Source organism: Epinephelus fuscoguttatus, linkage group LG3 (assembly GCF_011397635.1).
Source record: "Epinephelus fuscoguttatus linkage group LG3, E.fuscoguttatus.final_Chr_v1".
Taxonomy (NCBI): domain Eukaryota; kingdom Metazoa; phylum Chordata; class Actinopteri; order Perciformes; family Serranidae; genus Epinephelus; species Epinephelus fuscoguttatus.
The window spans coordinates 38392272-38419645 of NC_064754.1; the positions used below are offsets into that span (position 1 = coordinate 38392272).

A 27374-nucleotide genomic window follows, 5' to 3' on the forward strand; every position below is an offset into this window, starting at 1 on the left:
GCCACACCATACAAATAGTTACTTTTTCTAGATGTGGGTACATCACATGCAGGTATTGCTTGACTTTAAATTTTGATGCCACTTGGTACTGGGTTATTTCGGTCGATACCATGATGTTATTAGTACTGACACTGAGCTCCACTCACCACTGATGACTACAGCCTCTAAAAATATCTAAATAATTCAATCCAAACAACTGGGTTAGGTTCTTCTTCATTTACCTCCATTTATTACAAATAAAACAAATATATCAAAATGCATCTGAAGCAGTGAAATAACTCATGAGGGCTGTAACCATAGACTGTAAAAACAATGATCATAGCTACCGTGATGTCACCCATTGGTTTGTGAACTCCTGTTTAGAAGAGTTAAGTTTGGCATTTTTGGCTGTCGCCATCTTGGCTTTTTGGAGCCAGAAGCGACCGTATTTGGGCGAAAGCCTGGTGCTGTGGAAGAGTGAGGGGTGGATCTGACTGAGAGGGCAAGGACACTATTGGCAGACAGCCTGTCACTCAAATTGGTCCCGGCCTTAATTAATGCACAACTTTAAGCCTTAATAAAATGCAAACGGGAGTTATAAAAAAATTCAGCCGCATTCAGTTGTCGTAAGTGTTGAAATTAGATTAAATTATTAACTGTACCAGACTGTAAACATGTTTATCTCTGCTGTAAAGCTGGGCATTTTAACATGGGGGTCTATGGGGATTGACTTGACTGGCCTCTGGAGACAGCCTCAAGTGGACATTCAAGGAACAGCAGTTTCTGACACTTTATTTTTTCAGTACTGATTAATCTGTTGATTATTTGATTATGTGGAGGGTAGTGAAAAATGCTGATCACAGTTTCCCAGAGCCCACGGAGACATCTTCAAATGCCTTGTTTTGTTCAACTAACAGTCTACAACTCAAACATATTCAGTTATAAGACAAAGAAAACATAAACTTGTAAATTTTGGAAGCTGGAGCCAACAAACGTTTGGCAGTTTTGCTAAAAAATAGAATAAAAAAAAAAATCAAACCTTTAATCGGTCATTTAAATAGTTGACGACTAGCAACTGGCTAATAGGGTTAATATTCCAGCACTACATCACACAAACAACAACACTCACTTTTACTGTGGTTTATTGTTACGTTTTGAGTTCCAGCGACGATGACCACAACACAACACAGACAGATCTCAATAATTTAGTGGAGAAACTATGCTTTGGTTGTATGTTGTTCACTCTACCATGATGGAAAAAAAAAAAAGTGCAGTACTGAACTTGCGAGCTGTACACACGTGCATTGACATGATACTCTACAAAATACTCTATACAGTATATCCAACACCATACAGCCAGGAGGCGTTCACAAGCAGAGAGGAGCCACTGTCCCTCTGGTCCTTTGTCTTGAAATCAAAAAACATAAAAAGTGCCAAAGTACATCAAACAGTTCTGAAATCCTAAAATCACCACACAACAACTGAAGGAGAAGCAGTTAAAGTTACAGTACTCATTGATGAATGATGATTTTTTTTAGTCTACAATCAACAGTTATAGTAAGTGCTTATATTGGAAGTGTAACAGGTACGCAGCAGCAGCAAGGTTGTTTTTATATTGTACTTTATATACAGTGACCTGGACCCCATGCCATTAAACCTCAGTCACATAACTGTGGTGAGTTGCTAAAGAGCTTCTGAGAAGTCTGGAAACACCCTGCCTGCGCCCACAGGAGGCTGGATATCCAACTCAAACAGTGAGTCCCGGTCACAAATATGTGATGTGCACACACCTCAGTAATCACAGTGGCTCCGAAGTGGCTAACTGTTGTTACAACACATGGCCACAGCGAAGCAGAGGTGAAACATCAAGTTTGTATGTCCAGAAGCAAAGCAAGGTAAGGTAAGGTAGCAGCTGGATGAAAACACAGCTCTTTCTAAAAACACTTTCTGTTTACATTCAATTTTGTTTACTTCACTTTACTGGTTCCCGCCAGTTCTAACTCCTCGGGTTAGCTGAGGACTCATTTTTGATCACAAAATGAGAAGATCTGTATAAATACAGGCTTCACAGGAAATTAAATGTCTCCACTAACTGAACTGTTATTCCTTTTAAACACCATTTGGGTTAGTTGTAATGGCAACACTTTCTAGGAGCTGTATACGACATTCAGAGCATTAATACAGCAGCAAACCACGATTTGGTACATAAAGATACAGTGGAGTAATGGCGTCCTGAGCAGAGAAAAGTCACGCTCCCTCTGTGTGCGATGTAATCTAAGCTTCTCTGTTCCTTGTTGTGGTAGACGGTCTGGCCTTGCGTGCATGTGAGTGTACCCCACTGGCTAGCTAATCACCACCACTCTGCACTGTGCTAATATGGCAGCTATTGCTGAAAATGCCATCTTGACCCCCAGTGGTGGAACAACGTCAATGTAGATGCCCAACGCCCCCCACTTTAACACTGTAAGCTCTATCAGCACTGTTAGTCCTGGTAACACTGCAAGCTGCTATCAGCTCAGTCATCGCCACTGTTAGCACACACCAGCTGCGTAGACTCTAAATCATAAATATGCCTTTAATGTCGCATACAGCTCCTTTAAGTCCCCTAATAAGCATTTATAAGCAGTAAACATTTAGTAGATGGTTCATAACACACTATAACATACTTGTCAGCAGATACAAGCATTTATTAATGTATTTGTCAGTAGCTGTAACTCCTCCTGTGGTCAGTCAGTGGAGGCTGGTTTATAAACAGATAAGAATTGACAATATAGTAAAACATAGTAATAATACAAAATATGGTTTATAAGAGAATCACAATTACTATACATTAATAAACACTTAAATGTCCTTAGAGCTGCACATGACTACATTATAGTATTCAACTGTTTATTAAATGTTTACATACTGCTTATAAATGGTAAGTATAGGGACTTAAAGCAAAGTGTTACTGCTGTAATTGTTACAAGTCAGAAACGTGACATTACAGATGGCTTTAGTGCATTTGTAGTGTATATTTTTCTGACTCCCAGTAGTGTTTTAACACCTGCACACTGACAACAATTTCATTTCATCAGATTGAAAACCTTCCTGAAATTACACACAAAGACAAAAAGCTCATTCCATCCCTCTGTAATAAAACTTCTTCACACAAAAAGGGTTAATGCTGCACAGTCAAATTAATTTGTGTATCTTATGATATTGCAGTGTGTACTGTTTCCATGTGATGTCAATATGGCTAATCAAATAATAATATGTATCTGTTTCTGTACTGCAAACCTCCCTTCTCTTTGAGTCCTATGACATTTGATGGAGGGTGGATGGAGTTGACAGAGGCATGTTTAATTTACTGTGAATGTAGTGCTTGAGTTGATGGCATATCCCTTTATGGCCCCTTCTCTCCTCAGTTCAGCACAGTTCAGGACTCCTCGTCAGTGGCACTGGGGGAACGCTCCTGGAGGAGAGAGAAAAGAGAAAACTAGAGAACGTCTAGAATATCTTATGATCTGCAGCCCCACATGGATCTGAAAGAAAAATACACCTGATTAGACTTAGATAAACTGATGACAATCACAGGATATGTGTCATGCCTTTTTAAAAACAATTTCAAGCTAGTGTTGCAAGAGTTCATGACGACATTGCAAAAAAGTTCAAAATAACATCTCTGTTAGTGTGAAACTAAGGTATTATATAGTAATTTCTGCAAACCAAAACACAACCTCCTTGGCAGATATAACAAAGGACAATGAGAAAATGTAGCCTGCAATATTAATATATTCTGCAGGTTTGAGCCTCTGCAGGGCTGCTGCTGCATGATATAAGATCATATGATATGACACAACACGACATGACACGATATAATATGATATACTGTCACTCTACTCTGATATACTTTTTTCTGTTACATCTCTGTATATATATTATCTCTTCTCATCACGCATATACATCTACTACATCTCTGTTTATGTTTGTTTATTTATTTGCAATTACTGTACACCTGTCTACCACAAATTTAATTTATTATCTAATTTATATTTTATTATGTCAGGTTTTTTTTCCCCTATATTGTAATTTGAATTTGCACAGTTAATTTATCTATGTAATTTTTGCGTGTTTTTGTTTTATACAAATTTAATTAGCATTGTTGATCTTTCTGCTAAGATGAAGTGGGTGGAAACATACAACTGAGCCAAGAATAGAAAAGAAGCGTGTCTTTGCCTGAGTACATCCATCATTCATTCCCCACTCATTGTTTTAAAAAGTCTGAAAAATATTCTTACTCTCTGAAGGAATATAATATTTTTTAACCTGGCTTTAAAATTGATCTTTCAATAAAACAACATCCCATGTGTCACTGTAAACAAACCAGCAGTGCACATGAATATGTATGCTGGTCATCTGGGTGTTGACCTTTGTTTACACTGTGTTAGGGTTTGAATGTTGTGCTCTTTTACCTTCTAAACTCAGTTTTTTATCTGTTTCATGCAATGTCAGAAGTAAGTGCAGCATTATCAGGGTTCCCATACCTCCTTAAACATCAAATTCATGGACATTTCAAGGGCCTTCCAGGCCCAAATCCCTCGAACTCAACAACCCAACAAACTTAATTACTGTTACAAGAATGAGATTTTTTTTATCAGAGCTAGCAGGCTTACAAAAAAGGGAGAGATGGTTGAATGTGTTTCTCAGTTGGGCTGTGAAGGGTGGCACAAGAGACAGTAACAGGGGAGACTGTGGGAGATGCACATGCAGACAGTGGAACATGGCCTATTTACTGGCATTAAGTTTAACAGAATATATCAAAAGAACTTCATTTTCTATTCTTGTACAAATGTATAAATCTAAGCACTTTCAATGATCCATGTCTATTTATGTCTACTTTTAAACACTTTTAAGGAGTTGATTTTTTTCCACCTCAAATTCACAAACTTTCAAGGATTTCAAGGGCCTGTGGGAACTCTGTTTTATTCCAGCTCAGACATACACTTGACAAAACTAAGACAGCAGAGCCAAGTTTGTAAAAAAAGGTTTCCTTTAAAACTGATTCTTATACAGACAGACAGACAGACAGACACACACACACACACACACACACACACACACACACACACAGTTACCTCTTCCTGCTCATCCTCAGAGTCATCGTCACTAACAACAGGTTTGGCTCTGGTGCGTCCTGTTCGTCTGCTGCGTCCCTTTCCTCGATCTCCACCTTTATCCTTCCTTCCCAGACGAATCTTCACTTTCACTGAGCGAGCTGAAAACACACACACACACACACAGAACGTGTTTATGGTATCAATAAAACTCAGACTAATCTAAAGCATGAAAAAGTATCTCAGTGTTATCAAATCAATGTAACTGAAGTGAAACTTAACAGTCTGTCTCAGGTGAAAAATGGTCCGTGAACAAAAGGACATCACAACACAAACATCTGCTGCTGTCTTCACACGGACGCTTACATTCGGACTCGGATCCTTCCTCCAGCTCCTCTTCCTCTTCCTCACTCTCCTCTCCCTCACTTTCCTCCTCCTTCTCAATCTTTTGCCTCAGACTGGTGAACACGGACTGGAGGACGATGGAGTCTTCATATATCTGCTCATGTGAGAAAAACATGGTAGAAAAATACTGTCTATTACCAACATACATAACACATACATAACACAAAGCTCTCAGTAATCACAATTCCTGCACGATTACTAACAGCATAATGATATGTATCCTTAAAAACTGACACAAATTGTCTGCTAAACACGATATAGGAGACTGCTCAGCCAGTTAGCAAAATAAAATATAATTTCTCCAGTGACATGGCAGTTACAGCTTTAATATTGACCTTTTTTTTTTAAAGCTCTCTGATCAAGGCAATCAGGGTATATATTACAGAGCAATACAGTCAAACATGTATAATGCCCTCCATGTTTCACCAATCAGACTTTTGACATCTAATTATGGCACACTAACCCTCTACATTTCCTAAATATAGGACAGGAATACTCTTTTTCCATAACCACCTTTGGTCACGCCAAGTCAAACTATGCCGCACCGATTTGCGCTTCTTTTGTCAGTTTTAACGTGGTGCACTGTGCCGGGGATGGACCCTCCGTGGAGCAGGGCCAAAAGTGCGCCTGACCTCCTCCAAGCAGGTGGCGGTGACATTTCACAGACCGCAGCCAAACCCAGATAACCCCCTTTTCCCCCTGAAACATGCATGTGTGTTGTGAGACTCAGCTGACATCTGTCTGTGCAGGAGACCAAAGAGAAAGAGGTCTATTAAAGTCTCTATGTGTTCAGCTCTCAGTGCTTTTGCAGCTTCTAAGTGAACCTCTGGGGTTTGGACTTTAGTTTCTCTCCTGCGTCTTGTTTTTACTTTAGATATCGGCTTTATTTTATCATTTCATGTTCGCTTTCAGCCATACAGGAGTCTTGTTCAGTTAAAAATTTTTCCATTTCCTTATTTTTCTGTTTCACAATAAAAGTTTTTTCCACAAGAAAATAACAAGGGACTTCTGCTTATCACTGAATTAACACCACAGGGAGGAAGAGTAAAAACAGAAATGGCCACAGTAAACAGCTCACTACCAACAGGTAACCTTTTTTCTCCCATGCTATATGATACAAAAACACTCGTTGCAAAATAGCGAGGGACTTAAGCCACGGGTCAGCCTGCTGCTTTTAAGGGTCATCACTCAAGTCAAGCTGTCATTATTTAAAGACACATTTTCAAGCAGGTAGCCCTGTTGTAATGGAGACACAAATCCCTGCCGTGCTGGGCTGATGTGTTGAGTCGAACCAAACCAAACCAATCCAGCACATGAGTGTGGAAAAGGGGTAGTAGTAGCTGAGATATGACAGTAAGACTAAAAGTAATTTCTGTAATGGGTAAAAATCCAGCATACACCAGGTGAGAGGTGTACACACCACTATAACTGAGCAGCTCACAGTAGAGATGAGGACATGAGTGAATGCTGTAAACAGTCAGTCTCACCAGTGATCCCTCCAGGTTGAAGGTCTGAGCGTTTTGGAAGAGCAGCATGACGTCTCTCTCCAGGTCGCCCAGACTGCGGTAGCGATGCCCTCGAATCCTCTCCTACAGTGAAGATACAGTACGCAAATCACTCAGTATATATGAGAGAAAGTAACATATAAAGTGTACCTGTTATCTATATGTTTTCTTCCTGTGTTTGTTTGTTGTCTGGGCTTTCCTATTACTAACCTTGATCTTCCTGAAGTCCACAGGCTTGCGAATCAGTTCGTAGTACTCTGGCAGCTCTTTCCGAGATGGCAGCTGGATGAACACCTCGCTCAGCTGACGCCCACTGGTGCTGCAAGAAATGACATCATCAGGATGAGACTAAACACTTGAAAAGCATCGGAAGTAAGTATGGGAAAACTGTGGGATCCTGACACTCACAACTAAATTACAGTTGCTAATAAAGTTGAAGCTAACTGGTTTTCATCTTTGTTAGCTTAAGTGATGATCCTACCGTGTGATTCAGTTTAATAGTTTAAAATATCAAAGCATTTCACTTCTGGCCATTTAGTGCGATCATTTCTCCACGATAAGCGAATTTAGTGGCATCGAACGATGTGGCTGTAGACTGCAACCTACTTAAATTGTGTAGGAAAAATACGGTGGCCGACACAACAGGAAAACACAAACGGCCCTATCTAGAGTCAGTGTTTAGCTTGAACATTCTGGTCTGGTTTTGTTTTTTGGAAAATATGCATTATTTCAGGAATTGTGTATATGCAGTTGTGAAAACTGTACAGTGATTTTTCCAGTTCCTATAAATGTTAAGGACGTGCAATATCACTTCTTGTTTGACTTAAGTTAGCCTCAAACTAAATAATGTGTCAAACATTTGCAGATTTTTTGTTCTGAAACAGTAAGAAGACTTGTTGATCTCCTCACACTCCTCTTATTACACTCATTCTAAAACTACACTTTTAAAGTCAGTTAATAAGCACCAGACAACATGTGAAGTGTTTGTCATGTGTGTCACAGACTACAGCCAAATCTCAGTTCCGTTACCTGTCTTTATACTTGATGACAGCGTCCACGATCTTCTTCATCTTTTTTGTGAGAGCGGGGGGGTTGGGGGAGAGTTTCTCAGCAGGCGGTCGTCCCCTCTTCCTCTGCCTCTTCCCATCTTCATCTTTGTCCCCTCGTCCTCTTCCCCCTGAAGACGAGGAGGGACCAGGCAGGTCCAGGTCGCGGTCCCGTTTCCTCTTGCGGGTTGTCTTTTTGTGACGCACCTCCTCCTCCATCTCCTCCAGGGTGCCCTCCTCTATCGCCTGCATGGGAAACACAGACTGAGATTAAAATTAAAGCATTGAAATCACAAGAGAAGGATCAACCCTTTACTTTGAAGCAAAGGGGATTTATTTTGTATTTGAATTTTTGTATTCAGAAATGTGTTTCCCAGTTTCCCCATGAGGCTACCTTGAGCCACTGCTTCTCCGTCAGTGAATCGCTGTAGTCCACCTCCTTCCGCTGCCGCGAACCTCGTCCAAACATTTTCTCCTCCTCTTCCTCACAGGTTAGGCGTTCGACCTCAGCGTCGTCTTTCATGATCCAAGTGGGCAGCTCGTCCTCCTCCATCAGACGAGGTTTTCGTCGTGGATTACGGGCCTCCTCGCGACGTCGGTCCAGGTCCATACGCTGAGGAAGGGGGAAGAAAGAAAAAAGGGCAACCAAACAAATATGTAGGTGGAGGGTTTTTAAGGACTGTAAGTGAGGACTTAAAGTGTATCTTCCAAACATAACACTGACCATAAACTGGTCAAACTCCTCCTCACTCCTGGCAATCATCTGGTTGACTGTCTCATCATCCGGCACCTCATCCTCCTCCTGAATACAACAGACACACATTGGCAAGCATAGCATAAGCAAGCTCACTCTTTGAATATTGTGTGTTTCTGGTGCTTGCACACACATTCATGCGTAGACACACTTCCTGACCCCAGACCTCGTCTTGCTCCTCGTGTTCCAGGATGGCCTGCAGGAAGGCCCTGCGCTCGTGGCTGGAAGACTTCTGGTCAAACATGCCTGCTTGAATGACCTTTTGGTCCACGTTTAGTTTGTACTTGGCAGCAGCCAAAATTTTCTCCTCTACACTGTTGACCGTGCAGAGTCGTAACACACGGACCTCGTTCTGTTGACCAATACGGTGGGCTCTGTCCTGAGCCTGCAGGTCCTGGAGAGGAGAATTAGCACAAGTTCAAATGTTGCCCTGTGAAATTTGTGGCAGGAGAACAAGAGCTGGTTTCCCATTGTTTATAGAGGAGTAGGCAGTAGTAAACAAGCCAACATTACTGAGGTGACACCTCACTTGTAAACCCACATTGTGACACTGTGAGGACCTCTTACCTGTAGTGCTATTTATCAATCTGTGCTTTTTGTTTTGGTGTGAAATGCAGAGTGCACAAGATAGCGGCTGTAGAGATGCCTCCCTTCTCTCCAACATAATGGAACTAGATGGCATGTGGCCTGAGCCGCTCAAAATGCCAAAAAAAAAAAAACTTTTGAAAAACTCAACAGCAATGTCTCCTTCCAGAAATCATGACCCGGTTACTCAAGATAATCCACAGACCTTGTTGTGAGCAGTTTCATGTAGGAACTATTTTCTTTCTGCTGAGCTATACCCATCAACCATTTTACTGTGCAGAAAGATGGGTGCATCTACTCATAGACGAGAGGCTCGTGCTCGTGACAGATCAAGATGTAAACATTAATGGTGTACTCCACGGCTAAGCTTTAGTGTTAGCTAGCTCAGTGGTGCTATGTGAGCTGGCAGTAGATGTATGCAGATATCTCCAACACTCAGCAATTCACACCAAAGCAATCAAGACTGATAAACAGCACTACAGGCAGGAGGAACAATATGTATTTTGGATTTTTTTGTCCTTTTGAGCTCTTTTGACAAAAATTATGTCCGACATGTTGAAAACATCATCATCAAATGCCATTAAAATAAAGTATATATTCTAGAAAACTTAAATTGTTACAAAATTTTTCACAGTTTCAACAGACAGACAGACTCTTTTCGGGGCTGTGCTGTTGTCAGCTGCTCCAACAAAACCAAAACAGAAAGTAAAAGTCACAGGCCTTTGAGTGCCATGGTGACAAAGGATCGACCAGGGCCATTAAAGACTGAGCAACCTGCCTTCACAGGGCCGATGGTGAACTACCATCTGGTGTGTGTCTTATAGCTGCTAAGCTTCCTACATTTTTTTTAAAAAAATGATTAAATTATGCATTTCTTGTAAATACAATACATGGAATTATGGAGTTTGGTGATTTGAATTATAAGCAAGCACAGGTTTAATTAGCTCTCCCACAGCATTGTCACATCCGCACTGTGGAGGTCAGACAGAGGCGGTATATTGATATCTTGTTTTCCAAACAGCTGTGACATAATTAATTTCAGACTACTGATTTGAGACATCTTTTCTTCCCACTGTTCTCTAGTTGAAATCAAACAACTGACGACACGTAATCATTTATTGCCTGATCCAAAACTCTGGGTTCTGAATCTGAGATATCTGTGTTGCTGTGTCCATGTCTATTTTTATGTGTATGTTAATACTAGATAGTAGCCTCTTACTGCTACATTCTAAAGAAACTCTAAGATTACATCCACACTAATACAGTTTCATTTTAAAACTGTGTTTTAAATGAAAATTATTTCCATACACTTGTGCATTTTAGAACCATTTCAGAAAAACAGAAATAATCTCCGTCCATTCTAACACATACACACACACACATCACATGATCATCGATGTACACTGGGCATACGCATGCCTGTATAAACAGGTAGACAATTGTCTACTCTGTGGCTATGCTTAGTTAGAGAAAATACGATAAGATAAGGAGAAAAGGAAGACCAGAGATTTCTCTGCTTGGACCGATGAAGAGGCGGAACTATTACTGAAATTAACACATGAGTATAAGGCGGTCAAGACATCGGAAATAAATTGTGAGTCACTGCAAAGCAAATATGGTGACATATTAAACCTGTACCTGAACCATTGTCAATCCCCGGAGGTAGCCATAGCAATGGAAAAGGAGCACCCGCACAAGAAGGATAAAATCACAAAGGGTATATAGACCTAGCTTTTATGTTTTGGCTTATTGGATAAGAACCAATTGGAAAGAAAACATAGGTTTCTGCGTCATCTTTTTAAAAAGTCTCCGTTTCCATCTGCCCATCCAGACTTAAATGCAACCTCTGACTTTTCAAACTAAAATGGGGTCAGCTGCGTTTTCAAAATCTCTGTTTGTAGGGTTCCAAAACACCCAAGTAAGGTGAGTGTGTGTAAATGTAGCAACCGTTACGCACTTTAAAAAGGTATTATGGTGGATGTAGCCCAAGTTCATATCAACTTGATTTTTTATCAAATGGTGCCTTTTGTAGATTAAAATAAACATGCATCACACCTGATGTGGGTTCCAGTCAGAGTCAAAAATAACCACGGTGTCTGCAGACTGCAAGTTGAGGCCGAGGCCTCCAGCTCTTGTGCTCAGGAGGAAGATAAAGTACTCTGACCCTGGGTCATTGAATGTCTTCAGTAACATTCCTCTATCCTCGGCCTTCGTAGTGCCTGAGATGTAAGAGAGGTGGGAAAAGATTAGAAAAGCACGTGAAGGAACAAAGGGAAAAAAATAATTCAAGCAAGACAGAAGATTTAGCATCAAAGTGTCATGAAAAACAGTGAGAATAAAGGACATATTTGCAAAGACTGGTTCAAGTAAACTGTCTCACCATCTAGACGTAGATACTTGAAGCTGCGATATGCAAAGTAGTCCTCCATGATGGTCATGAGTGAGGTCATCTGACAGAAGAGCAGCACTTTGTGGCTTGTAGCTCTCAGCTTTGGCAGGATTCGATCCAACACCTCAAACTTTCCTGATGCCCGATACAAGTCAGGACTAAAGGCACAGGTAGATGGATGGGTTACAAGAGTTACGGTGTGTTTGATCTTGATCTGAAGGTGAATTAGTACTTACCCCTGGACTATCCCACCAGAGAATCCTAAATGTTCAGAAAAAGATTCCTGCAAAAGCAATCAAAAATGTATTCTATCATCGTGTCTTTATTTTGAAGCTCATATTGACAAGTTTCCTATTGCTCCTTCTCTATATATTTTAAATACAATCAGAGACACTGCTATCTTCAGTTAAGACAAAATGTTTTTGCATCATCCTCCTCAGTAGTACCTCTATTTGCTGGAACATGTAAGGGTGGTTACAGATCTTCCTCAGCTGCATGATGGTGTTCATCAGCGTCTTTGTGCCGCCTTTACCCTGGGAAATACAACCAGACAAAATGTACAGCTTTCAGTCACAGTTTAATATTTTCATTCAACAGTTAGTAACAAAGACTCGTCCAAGGGCAGTCATCAATTCTCTCTCTGAGCTTCAATTAATGCATTAAGTATCTAAATGTGAGAGCCAAGGACCAAACCGTAACAAACAAACAAATAGATCACATTTTTCCTATGCTCAACTTATCCTGAAAGTGATTCATGAATGTCAAATAAGCAATGCAAGTCTCAAAGCCAAACTTTCACTCTTGTACATATTGCAGTATACTGTAATTCTATCATATACATTATCTAGTGCCACATCTTATCTGGGCCTATTATTTAAAACAAACTATCATGTTGCAGAACTCTCATTTCCATGATCAAATTATTTCTGATTCTGGAATGAAAAGAGACAGAAATTAACATATCATATATTTTGTAAAACATAAAACCAACATAAAGTAGAAACAATTGTATTTTGGTGTTGTTTAGTTTTAATGATGCACGAGCCAAATACCCACAGTGGTAAAAGGGTTTCTGTCTTTACCTTCTTGTCCTTCTCTGATCCATCAGTGAGCAGGACCCCCTTGGCCTGCATGTGCCTGTACAGCACCCTCTGAAGAGACGACATGTCACACTTGATCACATATTCCACCTGACGGAGAGGAGAGACAGGTGGAATTAATGAGTGATGTGGACAGAAAGAAAAGTATATGCATGATTACTTTTACCAGCATTGCAAATACTATTAAAAATACTGGAGAACACTCAGGGATTGTTTCCTATCCATTAAAATTTTAAAAACATGCCTTCTCTGGAAGCTGTGCCTCCACTTCCTTCTTCAATCTGCGTAACAGGAAGGGACGGAGCACTTTGTGGAGACGACGGATAATCAAGATGGTCTCCTCTTCATTAAGATCCACCTAGAGAGTAAAAGAAAGAGATTTAACAAGAAAGATACTGTGCATCCTGCGTGTTGTCATCTCTCAAACACTTATTAAAAAAACAGGAATGTGATGTGGCAGCTGAGAACTTCCCCCCACCTTCTCTCCAGTCATGGCGAAAGGGGCGTTGAACCACTGCTCAAAGGTGCTGCAGCTCTTAAAGATGGTGGGCAGGAGGAAGTTTAGCAACGCCCAGAGCTCAGGTAGTTTGTTCTGCAGTGGCGTTCCTGTCAGCAGGACTCGCCGTGGGGCCAGGTAGTGGGTGTTCAGGACCTGGGTCAGCTTACAGTGGTGGTTCTTCATACGGTGCCCTTCATCCACGATCATGTACTTCCAACGAATCTGGTGAGGTTGAAGTAAAAGAGAGGGGAGAGAAGAACATTAGATTTAAGCTGTTACTACTTAATGTCTCACGAACCATGTTGGCTCACTCCCAAGCCAAAGCCTTGAGCCACCACAAGGGGAAATTCTTGTCTGAACTACAGCACATGGGTGTAGGAAGGTGGGTGCTGTACCATCCCCTGTTGACACGGGCTGAACAACCCAGTCACTGACACGATCCCAGGCTTTGCTCATAGTTTCCTGTTTTATTCTGAAGGTCACCCTCTTCGTGTGTCATGCCTTGTCTTACTTCCTGCCTTTGTCTGTTTCACACCTGTTTTTATACACTCCTGCTTTGTATCAGTCTCGTTAGTCCCTCCCTGTTCCACTGTTCCCTGCACACCTGTCGACTGTTAACTGAATCCAAATGTCCACTCTCTGAACTTGCAGACTGATCCCTCGTGGACTTCAGGCATACATACTGTGACGAGTTCACTTTCATCACGGAAAGTCTGCAAACGCAGAGATGGCAAGCTGCTAATAGACTCGTTGCCATGGAAACATTCAAGCGACTATTAAAATCATTGCCAATCATTTCTGTATAAGTACAGACTGCAGACATTTAAATACAGAGATGTTCCTGACTGAGGACTGGGCTATGACTTAATACATCAGGTAGGCGTATTAGTTACATTAGAAGATCTTTTGTTAATTTTTGGCCAATTATCTTGCCTATATTTTTGGCATTACAAAGCACAACCTGTCGGGAAGGCTGCAATAATACAGTCTGCAAAGTCCACGATTCTGCAAGCGCGGTGTCCAAAACGTTTGGATTCAGCCCCAGTTTTGTTTTCTCCACCATGGTCTTCCCCACCACACCCTCGTTGTTAGCCATTCCTTGTGTTTCCCTCCTTTTGCCTGTGCTCGCCTACTCCAGCTGTGTCTTGTTCTTGTGATTAGCACTCTGTAAATATAGACTTGTGTCTTTCCCTTTGTCCTTTGCCAGTTTATCTGTATTTGTCAGTTCATTCCCAGGTTTGGGTTGCCTGCCTGTGTTGATTTCTCATGTTCCTGGTTGGAGTGCATCCCTGCGTTTACATACATACAGTCTACGGTTTATCCCCGTGTTCATCATGCTGTCCTGGTTTGTTCTTAAGTTTCAGAGTTTCTTTCATTTGTGAGTTACATCTGCCTGCACCTTCAGTTTTGTTACCTGCCTGTTTTAGATGTATTTTACCACCTACATTAAAGCTCACCTTTGTTTCAATCCACCAGTCTGTTGGCTGCTCTGCATAGAGTGTGCCAGTAAACCCAGAACTCCGTTAGCGCTTTTAGCACTTCCAGTTCTCTTGTCTAAAAGTCAGTACGTTTTTTGAATGGGATTTTGGTAAAATGCCTCAAATAAGGTCTGTGGTTACAAAAGCTTAAGTGAGTTTTAGGTTTTGTTCTACGACATAAAACATGTCAGTAAATACCCTACTTGTGAATTACAGCTTCTTATTTAGCTTAAACAGTCCGATTTCCCCATTATACAATGTTTTTAAAATAAAGCGGCCGAAATCAGTTGAAAGCTTAGTGGCGGTGACATCAAGAGTCATGCGACCGTGGAGTAGTCATGTAGTCCGTTAAAGCCTAACGCTTTTTAATTCTGGCGATCGCATTTAAGCTTCAAATGCGGTGTGAAAGGTGTTCATATGTGAAGATTATCTCACTGAACAAAACCTGTAAGTATCATAAACTTGTGTTAGCCACAGAGCTTATTTTCTGACATAATCCAAAACGCAATGCAAAAATCACATTCACTTTCTCTTCCAGAAACCAGCGTGATGCTAAACTTCCGGGTTTTGACGTCAGCCCTGGCACACTCTATTTGGGTCCACATTTAAACTGAAATCATAAGTCTGAAAAATGTGCAATTCTAACTAATCCGACTGACATGACAAAGTCATCACATCAGGTAATGTCTAAGTGCAAGGGTTGGAATCAGTTCAACTTGGGGAGAGATTTGTGGGAGTGGCTAATCATTAGTGCAGCCTGAACAGGCTGAAAGGCCAAAAAAGTGCCAGGACAGTTTTAGAGTTGATTTTTAGATCCATAAAATATCTTGGATGCGATAGACTTTCACTGTGGGTGGGACACAGACCTCGGGCTGCAGTTTTGTGAAAGCTAATGATCCGGACTACAAGTGAATGTATAATTTGCCCAGTTAACATGAGTGGCTTCAGCAAAGAGACCGGGCCCCTTGTAAGTGCGCCAGGCTTTAGAGCCAAGTTTTGTAGTGGCCAAACAGTGGAATTAAGTCTGTCAGGTGATGCCATGAGACTCAAAAATACTTTTCCCCATAGACTTACATTGTGAAAGAGACATCTGAAAATCAGCCGATACATTTTTTGAGCCTAACACCCCCTCAAAATAAATTGTGTCAGTATCAGAATTTGATTCAGTCGGTTGGATAATACTTGAAAAGAGAGGAGGAGAAGAAGGAAGAGAGGGGCCACATGATTCAGTTAATTTATCCACATTCAAGTTAAGGGCTGGCAAAGACTCTAGTGTGCTGCTCTATGGGCCATACAGCACAGAAGCAGTGCCAAAAATCTGGGTAATTTTATACGCAACAGTGAAATTTCTTTGGCCTAATAAACCACTGAGCAACTTCCACAGGAATTAACCGGGCCTCACCTCCAAAGCTGTATCCACTTCTCTTTAAACATATGAGGCAACTGGATGTCTGGCACAATTAAAACATGAAATACTAGAAATGTTGACTCATGCAGTCCAGAGAGAAATTGTGTCTGAGGCAAGGGAGTGCACATTCTTTGTACCAACAGCTGATGGAACTACTGATGAAATAACATCTGAGCACTTTTTCCTGTAGCTCCTGTGTAAGCCCCCTCAGTCAAATATGTTCCTGACCACATGCTACAACACCCACCTTTCTGCACAGTCAGGAAGCCTACAGGTATATGAGTACATGAGTGCATGGCAGCATGGTGGCCACAGAGGACAGTGGGAGATGTTAACAGGTGGTGTCAGTGTGTGGCAGCACCTAGGAGAAAGCACTGAGACGCAGCACAGGGGGCGGTCAGATTGGCCAGGATCAAATAGCTTTTGGAGACTTTGGGGATTTAAAGAGTGGGAGACGACAAACAAAAACACTCTAAAACCTCAAAATCATACAATTAACAAAAAAGAATTGCCTTGGTGTGTTTGTGTGTGTGTCCTTCTGCTTGTTTTTGTTTGTACATCCCATCTCACCTTTGCCAGTACTTGTTTATCCTTGATAATGTATTCATAAGTGGTGAGTAACACGTTAAACTTTCCACTGCGCAGCTGGGGGACGAAGGCTCTTCTAGCAGCAGGAGACCCCTGAAAGTGCATTAGTAGAAACACACATCCTGAGATTTTGTGTTTTATGGGCAGGTAGTAAAAAATCAATTAGGATGATGTGGCTGCAAAAACTCACCTTGTAGGACACCTTCACGACTGTTGGTGCCCACTTGTCAAACTCATACACCCAGTTAGAAAGAGTTCTGTCAAAGAGAGACATTGTCATTCAGAAGTTTATTCTGAAGAATGTGAAATTCTTTCTTTTTTTTTAATTTGTTGTGTCCCTGACGAATAAGACAAAACAAACAGGGTATTTTTGCAAATAAAGAGGTTATGCTAACGAGAGGGGTACAATGATGAGGTAGGGACCATTGAGCCGTTTGTGCTCCATGAGGTATGTGATGAGGGCGATGGTCTGGATGGTTTTTCCCAGACCCATCTCATCTGCCAGGATCCCGTTCAGGTTATTGTTGTAGAGGGAAACCAGCCACTCCAGACCTTTAATCTGACAGACCGTAAGGGACAAAGTTTAACAAAGAATGTACCTCTGTTATCAAGTATTTGAGCATGAAAAGGTTGAGAACATAATGTCATTGATGTGATTGTTACCTGATACTGTTTAAGTTGTCCATTTATTAATAAACTGGACTGTTTCTCCACCTTCTCTGTGACAGCGTGTGCCACAGAATAATAAGACTGGAGCCCACGTTCGAACGCTGCACCGCTGTATTCGTCGTCCACATCCTGTTTAGCATTTCTGCAGAGGAAGAGTTTTATTCAGTCATGGCATAAAGTCATTTGGTGGTTTATTAATACCTTAGGAGGACATGCATATTTTGTTTGAGAGACCCTGAGACATACTCCATGTATGTACTCACTCGATGATGTGTCGTACGTCTACCTCCGACACGTCTTCGCTGTCGGGGTCTGTAATCTTCTTCTTTTCCTCCACCTGAGTAGCTGATGGATGGGGCTCCTCCTCTCCCTCCTGCCACACAACTTGTCAGTGATTGGAGCAGTGACTATGAAACTGAATTCAAACATTGTCGTTTAAAACAACCCACCTCCTCCTCTTCCTCCTCCTCGCTGTCCTCACTGTCTGAGCGGGGAGCCACCTCATAACTGAACAAAATACATGCATACTCAAATTACCAACAGCCCTGTATCTGAACATTCAAACTGTACGAGTCATTCATGTGCACATGTACACTTCTAATGAATATTTTAGACACACACACAAAGGCATTAAAGTCAACTAAATAAAAAAGAGGGCTTAAAGGGATAGTTTAGATTTTTATCTATAGTCAGTCTATTTCCTACAGTAGAAGGCGGTCAGCACACCCCCAGTTTAAAGAAGCAAGCAGGAGGACCACCAACCAAGCTAATATACTGCTGTGGACGGGGGCAGCAGCAAAACAATTTTAGCCACTTAAAAAATCCAATATAAGTTTAAGTGTATGCTATATTTAGAATATTTTCACCGCTTTGCCATCAGACAGCCCTCTCCGATTGGGAACAGAAGCCATTACATCCATCTATGCTCTCTTCAAAGCCACCAGACTCCTTTGACAAAAACAGCAATTTTACCTTGCAAAACACAGGAGATGCTGGTCAACCACTGCCTTCATCACTTAGTTTGTATGTGTTATTGTGTGACTTTGGTGAATCTGAACTAACCCGTTAAAACACATAAGTCACACAATAACACAAACAAGCTAACTGATTGAGGCAGTGATAGACCAGCAACTGTCATGCTCAGTGAGGTGAAATTACTGTTTTTGTCAATGGAGTCTGGTGGCTTTGAAGAGGGCATAGATAACGGCTTCACTTCCTTATTCAAAAGGGCTGTCTGATGGCAAGCTTAAGCAGTGAAAATATTCTACTTATATCATAAACTGTAACTGCTATTGATTATTTAAGGTGGCTGAAATACAATGTGCTGCTGCCCTTGTTTACAGCGGTACGCTGCTTATCCTCAGTGGCTGTGCTCCAGCCTGCTTCTCTAAACTGGAAGCGTGCCAGCTGCCATCTGCTGTAGGTAATACATGAACTATGGATAAGTACTTCATATGACCCCAATTCAAAAAAACCATAACTATCATGTTACCAGACATTAGCATGCTAACAAGTGGTATGTATAATATTTATGCTGCGTTCAAATGGAACTTGTGAGCTTTTGTTTACAACATCAGAAGTCATGTACATGAAGTTGTGAACTCTCAGAAAACTTCAGTTTACAAGGCTGTAAATACTACAAGAGGGGGGCGCTCAAATGGACTGTTCTTGTGGACACGGTAAACACAACCCCATTTGAACGCAGCATTAGGGTTTTAGCGTGTTAGTATTATAATGTTTGCAAAGTAACATGCGTACAGTTAAGATCTCAGCCATGTTATGTAGCAAGTTAAACCACAGATCCAAACCAGTTGACAGTGCCAAATGCAAAGTCACCACTTATTTAGAACTGATCCTCTCTGGACCTTAAAATTCCACAGCAATTCATTCATTGCCAAGATTCAGCATTTCAATGGACTGATTGACACTGACGCACCTACAACCACAGACACACACATTCACCCTCTTCCTCTCTCCAGTCAGTCTCACCCAGGGTTCATCTCCAGCCAGGTGTCCAGCTGTCCGGCTTTAGGAGCGTCCAATCCTGTCAGGATGTTCCCACTGTCGACATGGATGACCTTCACAGGCAGGTCACTCATCTGACTCGTCTCATCCAGAGGCTGAAAGGGGGGAGGCACGTTATCTTTTAGACTGGGTTAGTTTCACTGGATCTGGGTTTAAATGGTGGCTAATTGAAATGAGACAACGCTTCAGACAGATTGTGTGTAGAAGTTAAGTTTACATGAGTGATAATTAAGTTGCTGCTGTTTGGCCAATTCAACAACCAATAAGTGTAAAGCAAATAATGATGACTTACGCATTGTATGCTGTAGGAATATTATTGATACACTTTTACACACATGTAATTCTGCTTGGCTGTTAATTTTCATACAATTGTTGTCACCTGTGTTAGATTGTTACTTCTGCCAAGGAGGTTATGTTTTCAGTTCATCTGTTTGTCAGCAGGATTATGGAAAAACTCCTGGCTTGATTTTCAGGAAACTTGGTGGAAGGGTGTAGCATGGGCCAAAGAAGAAGACATTAATTATAATTATAATAATTTTAAAGCAGATGCGACTCATGGGGTGGATACACATAGTATTTTTAATTGTGTTAACAACATGAGATAGTTCATTTGGCCTTAATGGAGGCCTGTGCTCTCCAAGTGCCCCTCTAGTTTACTTCATTGTTTTCTGATTATGCTCACATGGTTGCCATGGGCTACAGCCACTGGCTTCAATTTTGGTCACCTGTTGCAGATAAGTCATCAGTTTGTTTGTTAGTGCCACTTTGTGCCTGATGAAAATGTTGCACAGTGACAGTGAACAAAAAAAATCACTTTGGGAGCAAAGAACAGTGTGCAGATTCCTCTTTTTGCCATGACAACACTAAAAAGCAAAACATTACCCCCTGAAGCTTTGTGCGCAATTTGATCTATGCTGTGTTTGAGAGGAGGTCTCTATGGAGACCACAGAAAGCAACAGAACAAAGGATCTCAGCAATGTGAACCCAGCATATTTTAAGAGTAAGTGCATCACAAAATCAGCTGCTTTAACTGCCTCTTCCTTACTGGAGGAGATATACAGCAATACACACAAGGTTAATAATGTCATCACTGTGGCTACCTCTCCATCAGGACCCATGGCAGGAGTCTGACCCTCAGCGTTCTCCAACTGTGAGACAAGAAGAAGTTGATTAATCACAACAGAGATCACATACAACTCTCAGGTCTAAAAGTCAATTATCACAAAGAGAGATCATTGCTGCCCGAGCCTCTGTTTTCCATACCTTCTTCTTTTTCTTCTTCTTCTTCTTCTTTTTCTCCTTGAGGGCCTGTGCAGCTTTGTGAGCTCTGACCAGCTCGGTGAGGTTGGCGACATACTCGTCCGTTTGCTGCAGCAGGTAGGCCAGACGCTTATCCTTCTTCTGGTCAATCAGCTTACGATAGCCCTCCTCATCTTCAGCCTGGGAGGACAGACACAGTGTGTGTAGGAGGGTATGTACACAGTAAGGTGTGTGATATGCGTGCTTGTGTAACTGTGTTTGTGTGGTTTCTTCTCACCATGAGCCTCCTCATCCTCTCTTTCTCAATACGCTCATTCTCTTTCTTCTGCTCCCGTTCAGTGTTGGCGTGGTACGTGGCCACTGCTTTGGTCAGTTTCTGCATTTTGCCTGTGATGGAGCGATGGTACTCTTTGAAGTCTTTGGCGTGCTGCAGGATGCTGTTGAGGTACTCCTAAAATCAGAATGAAAGTATGGGATGAAGGACAGAGAGGACACACGAGAGGGGTCAATCAAAAATATGACTTTTAATCTCATCAAAGGTAACATCTCGACTCTGTTTATCCTCTACCTGATGTTTCTGCCTGCGTTTGCGCTCTTGTTCAATCTTCTGCTGTTTCTCCAGTTTCTCTGTGATGCGCGCCTCTCGCAGGGACTGACGTTTGCTCCGCTTATACGCCTTTGCATCAAGGGCAGTCTCCAGAGCTGTGTCCCGACGCATACACACCACCACCTCTTGCCGCAGCTGTGGAGCGTACACACAAACAAATGTACAACAAGGACTCATTATTAACACCCCCATCACAAAAACATGCAAAGTGACAGTGTGAAGCTTAATGATGTAATGCGTACCTGTCTCTGGAAGTTAAGCAGGCGGAGGGCTTTGAGCTCTATAGTAGCTTTGGTACGTAAATCGCCAGCCAGAGAGCCAGGCAGGTTCTCCAGTTCAGCAATACGATGAGTGATACGAGCCTGTAACCTGAGGGAGTACTAAGTTGTATTTTATAATGAATTATTCATGCTGTCTATTTTTTGTACGTTTGATTTTGAATATCTTTGGTAGACAGTATACAAGAAAAAGCTTATGATAATTATGTTGCACTTTTTGAAATTTTTATAAAAAAATGAATAAAAAATTAACACTCCAGCAATGTACTGCCTATGGTACCATATACAGTCATCATTTTACCCTTTAGGTTCAGTCCCTTTACACACCAGAAATAGTAAACGAGATGAGGGGAACTGTGAATCCCCTGGCGTACCTGTACTCCCTCTCCTGCAGTATCTCCACTGGGTCAAGGCCGCAGGGTTTTTGAATGGGGGTAATGCGGTTCTGCTTTGCGTGGTAAGGCATCATGGGAGTAGGCTGTGCCGGCTGGCCAGGGGACTGAGTCTGTGGAGGCATTACTGGGGAGGCAGCAGGGGGAACTGAAGGTGGGGCAGGAGAGGGCCGACCAGTGGGCTGAGGCGGAATCAGCTTTTGGGGTGCGTTGGAGGGGGCTGCTGCGTTCACCATGGGGCCTGGAGGGAAGTGAAGTGTAGGGATGAAGGAAAGATCTATATTCAATGTACAGAAAATTATTATTTTCATGGAAAAAAACTATAAAGTGTTCCTACAACTGTTTTTGGTTATGTTCAAGCAACATTGACACTGAAACCTAAAATCTTTTTTCTGCACAGAAAGTTATAAACCTTATGTTAAAAGGTAACCTCTGGAGTTTATGACCAAAAATAGCTCTATGGACCAATGTCTTTAACAGTGAGTACCCAAACTGTATGTATTGTGCACACTCATGAGGATGCACATGTGGGCAACATCATACACATACCTGCTATTTGTTTCACACAATTTTGTTGATCAACCATTGGTGGTGGTGACACCAAGAAACACAGACTGCATGTACACTGAGTGGAAACATGACTTTATGATTTTTTACAATAAAACTCCACAGGGCACCTTTAACTAGACAAGTCTAGTTTGCTTGGAATAAAAATTAGGATAAATAATGGGAGGTGGAATAATTGAAAGAAGATGCAGGCAATGAGTTTCTTGCTGCCTTAAAATTACAAAGAAAAACTTTACGTGCTAAAATGACTACATATTAACTTACAATCCACTGAAAAATGAAATTCCATGGTCTCAGCCATTTCTCAAAAACATCAGCAAACGTGCCACAACTCTTGAACTTGGAGCTTTCGAAAATTTTCACTTAGGAGGTTGTGAATACGACCGGGGGGGGCATTCACATGGACTCTTTTCGTGAACACGACAAACATGACCCCATTTGAAGGCAGCATCTTTATCATTACAGTATAATGGGCCAGGGTCTACAGTGTGAACATAATGCTGAAGCCATAAACTCTTACTGAAAAAATCCCAAGTTATTACTTGACAAAAAGGGCCTCATATATTGGCGTACGAACATACTGTTCCTATCAATGTTCTTTCCTTGATTAGAGGTAATAGCTGGAGTTTATATTGACATACGATTATATACCAGCTGTCACTCAGCACCTTCTCCTCTAACATCAGAGCTACTCACGAAAGTTCGACAAGAGACCAACAGGTTTCAGGTCTTACAACAGCACCACATACCTTCAGGCCAGGATTTGGGTGGTCCGTTTGGGTTTTGTCCCTGCATCCCAGCTGGAGTACAGGATGGGCCTGGAGGAGGCATGTTGGGACCCATCATTCCTAAAAAAAAACAAATATGTACAGATTTTCTTCAGTACATTTACACTACAAAATATAGAAATGAAATTTGAGAAGATGACTGAATTACAGTTAACTACAGTATTAGTAGTTTCAATGCGCCATACAGGTACATATGTGTCTTTTAGGAAATAAGTAGGTATTCAAGAGATTCCCTATATACACTCACCATGAGCTCGACTGTAGCCTGAGCCCATTGGCCCAGGCCCTGGTACTGGTCCTGCTGGTCCACCTACTGGCCCGCCTCCAGCTCCAGGAGCCAGAGTGGGCATGGGTTGCTGCTGCTGCATCCCAGGCATCGGCCTCTTCCCTTGGACTGCCATCTGGAGGTGTTCTGGCAGGGGCTGTCCCCGGGCCAGCATCTTATAAGCCATGATCTGGGCTCTGAGTTGGTGAAGCTGGTTCTGGTTAAAGGGAGTAGGGCCACCAGGGCCTGGAGGGCCTCCAGATTCGAGGCCAGATCCAAGGGTGGAGACACTGGGTCCCAGGCTGGGTCCAGGGCTTGGGCCTGGGCCGGAGCTACCTGGAGGGCCAGGCCGGTTATTAGGACCCAGGGTGTGTTGATCACCACTGGGGCCATCTAAGGGTGTGGAGGCTGAGCCGGGACCGCCAGAGGAGGAGGAAGAGGAGGATGATGGCATAAGCGGTCCAGAGGGGGGACCATTTGAGGGGACAGGGCTGGAGTGGTCAGAGCCACCTAATGGAGAGTGATAACCTAGAAGAGACAGACAGAAAGACAAACAGATACAGATGAAGAGGTGTTGGGTGGATATCGCTCACCTTGGGTCTGTAAAGGAAATATTTGTCTGGGAAGTGTTTGTCTGACCAAGAAATATTTCCACACAATCCCTGTGAAACCACACATTCTTATCTTTACACTTTGGTATTTGTGGTTCATATCAAACATGTTAATTAGTGAGCTTTAGAGGTGTTTGTAGTAGAAGAGATGTTCCGCTACCATTTCTTCCTTCCTGACACTGGTTTCGATTTCTGAACTTGTGAATTGGCTGATAGTGATAACCAATCTGATACCACTGCATTAAAAAAAAAAAAAAAATCATAATTCAACAGCTGTATACTACTAACCCTGTGTGGATGTGAAATGATTGCTGTCATTGTTCCATGGCATGGCTCAGGGTAAATTCTTTGTAAAATATGAACAAATACATACAGAGAATGAATGCAATAGAATTTATTTTATTATCTGGTTAGAAATTTTGCTAATGGCTAATGTTACACTTTTTTTAAGCACAAATTCATTCAGTTCTTCTTTGCTGCTTTAAAACAATGCCTGTGGCTGCACAGCGCGATTTGCCCTGTAGGCAGTTGTTTTAGAGCAGCAAAGAATTGAAACCCAGGAAAACTGCCACTTCAAAAAGTGTGAAAGTACTTAAGTTTACCAATAAATAACGTGTTCTTGCCGATTCCAGAACTAGCATTTTAGGTAGTATCAGAGGCATATCCAATACTGGTATCGGTATCGGAACAAGTCTAGTTGGTACGTGGATTTTGTACCTTTGAACAGAGCCAGGCTAGCTGTTTACCCCTGTTTCCAGTCTTTATGCTAAGCTAAGCTAACTGTCTGCTGGATGTAGATATATATTTACCATATGTACAAAAGAGTGGTATCAGTCTAGTTTTTATCAAGAAAGCTAATAAGCTGATTTCCAAAACTGTCAAAACCATCCCTTTAATAGAGGCCTACAGTGTAGCTAGATAACTAATGATTTATTCCCCAACAAGCCTCGCCAGACCATTATTGCATAGTGTTTTAAACTCTGATTCACAGCCTGTCTGTCTGACTGCCCTGTTTCATTCCTTGTATCCCTTTCTTATCGCTGGCTGTATGGCCATGCCACTGTACAAATTACAGTATTTTGACATCAACAGAAACACTTTAAAGATTTTTTTTTAAAGGTCATTAAGTGGCTAATGACAACAGAGACACTCCCTATGAGCCATCACAGTTAAGTCAGGCGTGAAGAAACTTGTCTTACACAATGCTGGAAAGGATGAAATTGTGCAAGATGACTGTACGCAGCATGCCTACCTTGCGAGTGTTGGTCAAGAGGACTGGGTGGAGGACCCATACCACTGTGCCCGCCCTGTCTCATTGTCAGTCCCTTCATCTGGCTAAAGCGGCTCTCCTCACTCAAGCTCTTCTCATGCATGCTCTCCATGGGCTGTGGCAGAAACAAAACACAGTCAAAATGAAACTACCATCCTGTGGGGAAATTATTAGGTAGTTTCAGCTGAAAACATAACACAGTTCTGCTGGTGAAAAGCACATTACGATAAATAATAAAACAGTAGTAATATTGTATAAAATGTAAGAAGCTGTGAGATAATGATAGTAGCAATGTGAGCACATATGAAGTAGACTGCACTGTGAGAAATATGGAACAGGAGTATGGGGTTTTCAGCATGTATGGATTAATGTGCAGCTGCGGTTGTTCACAGGTATAACAAACTAATAATTGCTTTCTCAAATATGGATTAGCATTAAAATGTGCCCATTGTGAATTAATGTAGCCATAATGGAAATTTGAAGTGAAGGTGCTGTCACATATAATTTGGGAGACCTCTGTTTCCTAAAGGTTTTGAACGAACAGTGATGGTGTGTCTCAGCCAGATGTTAGGTGTTTGTGTGTCCTTACTTTGTGCAGAGGGTGCATATTGTCCTGGCCATATCCAGAGGGCCCTGGCTGAGAGTGTCCAGACGAGGGAGGACCAGGGCTGGGGCCCATCATACTATGAGAAGAGCCTGGGGAGGGCCCGGGGCTGGGGCCCAGCATAGCCCCAGGAGAGGGACCCGGACCAGGGGAAGGACCTGGGCGAGGGGTGCCTCCCATGGGGGGATCTGGCGTCGACATCACCCTGGATCTCCTGCTCCTGGGTGAGCAGCAGGGACCTGAGAGAAATGACAGAGAAGGTGAGAGGGAGTGACACAGAGGAGTAAAGTGTGGAAGTGTGGCAATGCAATATGCAAAAGTTAGTGATCTAAATTAGCATTAATTTAGTGGTTTGATTGGACAAAACTGTTGGAAATATCTTGAGGGTGAGGCTGCATGTCTGCCTTCAGCTATGCTCCTCTGATAAAGTGATGAAGTGGGAGCACAATCTTTGCAAGATATAGGTGAATTTTGTCCAACGCCTATCAGATGAAGACTCTCCATTCTCCTGCTCCGCTGCACCAAATCACCCGCTGCGCGCATATGCAATTACAGCTGCAGGGTCCACCACTGCACTTGAACTGAACACGAGGAAATACAGTAAATTATGCACATGAGCCCATGCGACTGAGAATTTCCTCACTCAGACCATGAAAGGGTGTCTCGTTAAATATAAAAAAGGGGAATGGCGGACTGTGCTTGTGCGACTGACCTACCCGCATCAACAGGACAGGCGGTCCTGCGTGAAATTCTGCGCTCCCGTGTTGATATTTGTGGGGGATAAAAGAAGACGCAGCAGTTGACGCAATTAGTCTACTCACCCTCTTAGTAATCTGCCTTCAAGCGTTGATTTGTTTCACCGACGTGGCTCGAGCGCCCCCTCCACAGCCTCTATGACCGAATGTCTAGTCACGGCTGTCCAGCAGTGCGCATGCGTGCGCAGCTACAGCAAGGCTCCAGCCTTTACTGTAGGCTCATACAGTGTGAATACATGGAGAATAGTCATTTACAGCTATACTCAGATGTTAATTTTAACATACACCTTATAGAATATAAGCATATGAGTTGTATTATGCTTAAATCAAACATTTAGAAGTATAATTAAAATGCTAAAGCCATCAAATCTTTAACTTTTCCTGTTCTAGTATTTAAATATTATTTTTATGAATAGGACTGTTAAACCGTGATAAATTGGGGGTTATGATG

At 42.1% G+C, this 27374-nt stretch overlaps 1 protein-coding gene across 5 annotated transcripts; it reads right to left on the bottom strand.

The window, feature by feature from the left end:
- Positions 1–263: 263 nt before the first annotated feature.
- LOC125885863 (transcription activator BRG1) lies at positions 264–27077 on the bottom strand. 5 transcript variants are annotated; one of them, XM_049571668.1, is made up of 34 exons: positions 26990–27077; positions 26154–26407; positions 25547–25679; positions 23666–24211; positions 23380–23478; positions 22046–22304; positions 21636–21762; positions 21355–21528; positions 21064–21237; positions 20790–20966; positions 20627–20674; positions 19491–19621; positions 17951–18008; positions 17765–17874; positions 17496–17643; positions 17228–17391; positions 17023–17089; positions 16815–16925; positions 13338–13580; positions 13104–13217; positions 12842–12949; positions 12206–12292; positions 11996–12042; positions 11751–11917; positions 11426–11589; positions 8952–9179; positions 8756–8833; positions 8426–8644; positions 8015–8277; positions 7196–7304; positions 6968–7069; positions 5442–5574; positions 5097–5236; positions 264–3433 (listed from the first exon to the last, which is right to left on the bottom strand). In XM_049571668.1, the coding sequence occupies exons 2-34, from the start codon at positions 26367–26369 to the stop codon at positions 3398–3400; spliced, it is 4980 nt and encodes a 1659-aa protein (XP_049427625.1). In that variant the 5' UTR covers positions 26370–26407; positions 26990–27077; the 3' UTR covers positions 264–3397. The 5 variants fall into 5 exon arrangements, with proteins under 5 accessions (XP_049427625.1, XP_049427624.1, XP_049427623.1 ...); XM_049571667.1 differs by having other exon boundaries at positions 8015–8295; XM_049571666.1 differs by having other exon boundaries at positions 8919–9179.
- Between the last annotated feature and the right edge of the window lie 297 nt (positions 27078–27374).

Excerpts from the sequence above, each read along its gene's own strand:
- LOC125885863 (XM_049571665.1), bottom strand. The coding sequence starts at position 26,369 with ATGTCGACGCCAGATCCCCCCATGGGAGGCACCCCTCGCCCAGGTCCT. Across the intron at positions 24,212-25,546 it reads TCTTGACCAACACTCGCAAG|GTTATCACTCTCCATTAGGT; the intron begins GTAGGCATGCTG and ends TGTCTCTTCTAG. Across the intron at positions 7,305-8,014 it reads GTCATCAAGTATAAAGACAG|CACCAGTGGGCGTCAGCTGA; the intron begins GTAACGGAACTG and ends CATTTCTTGCAG.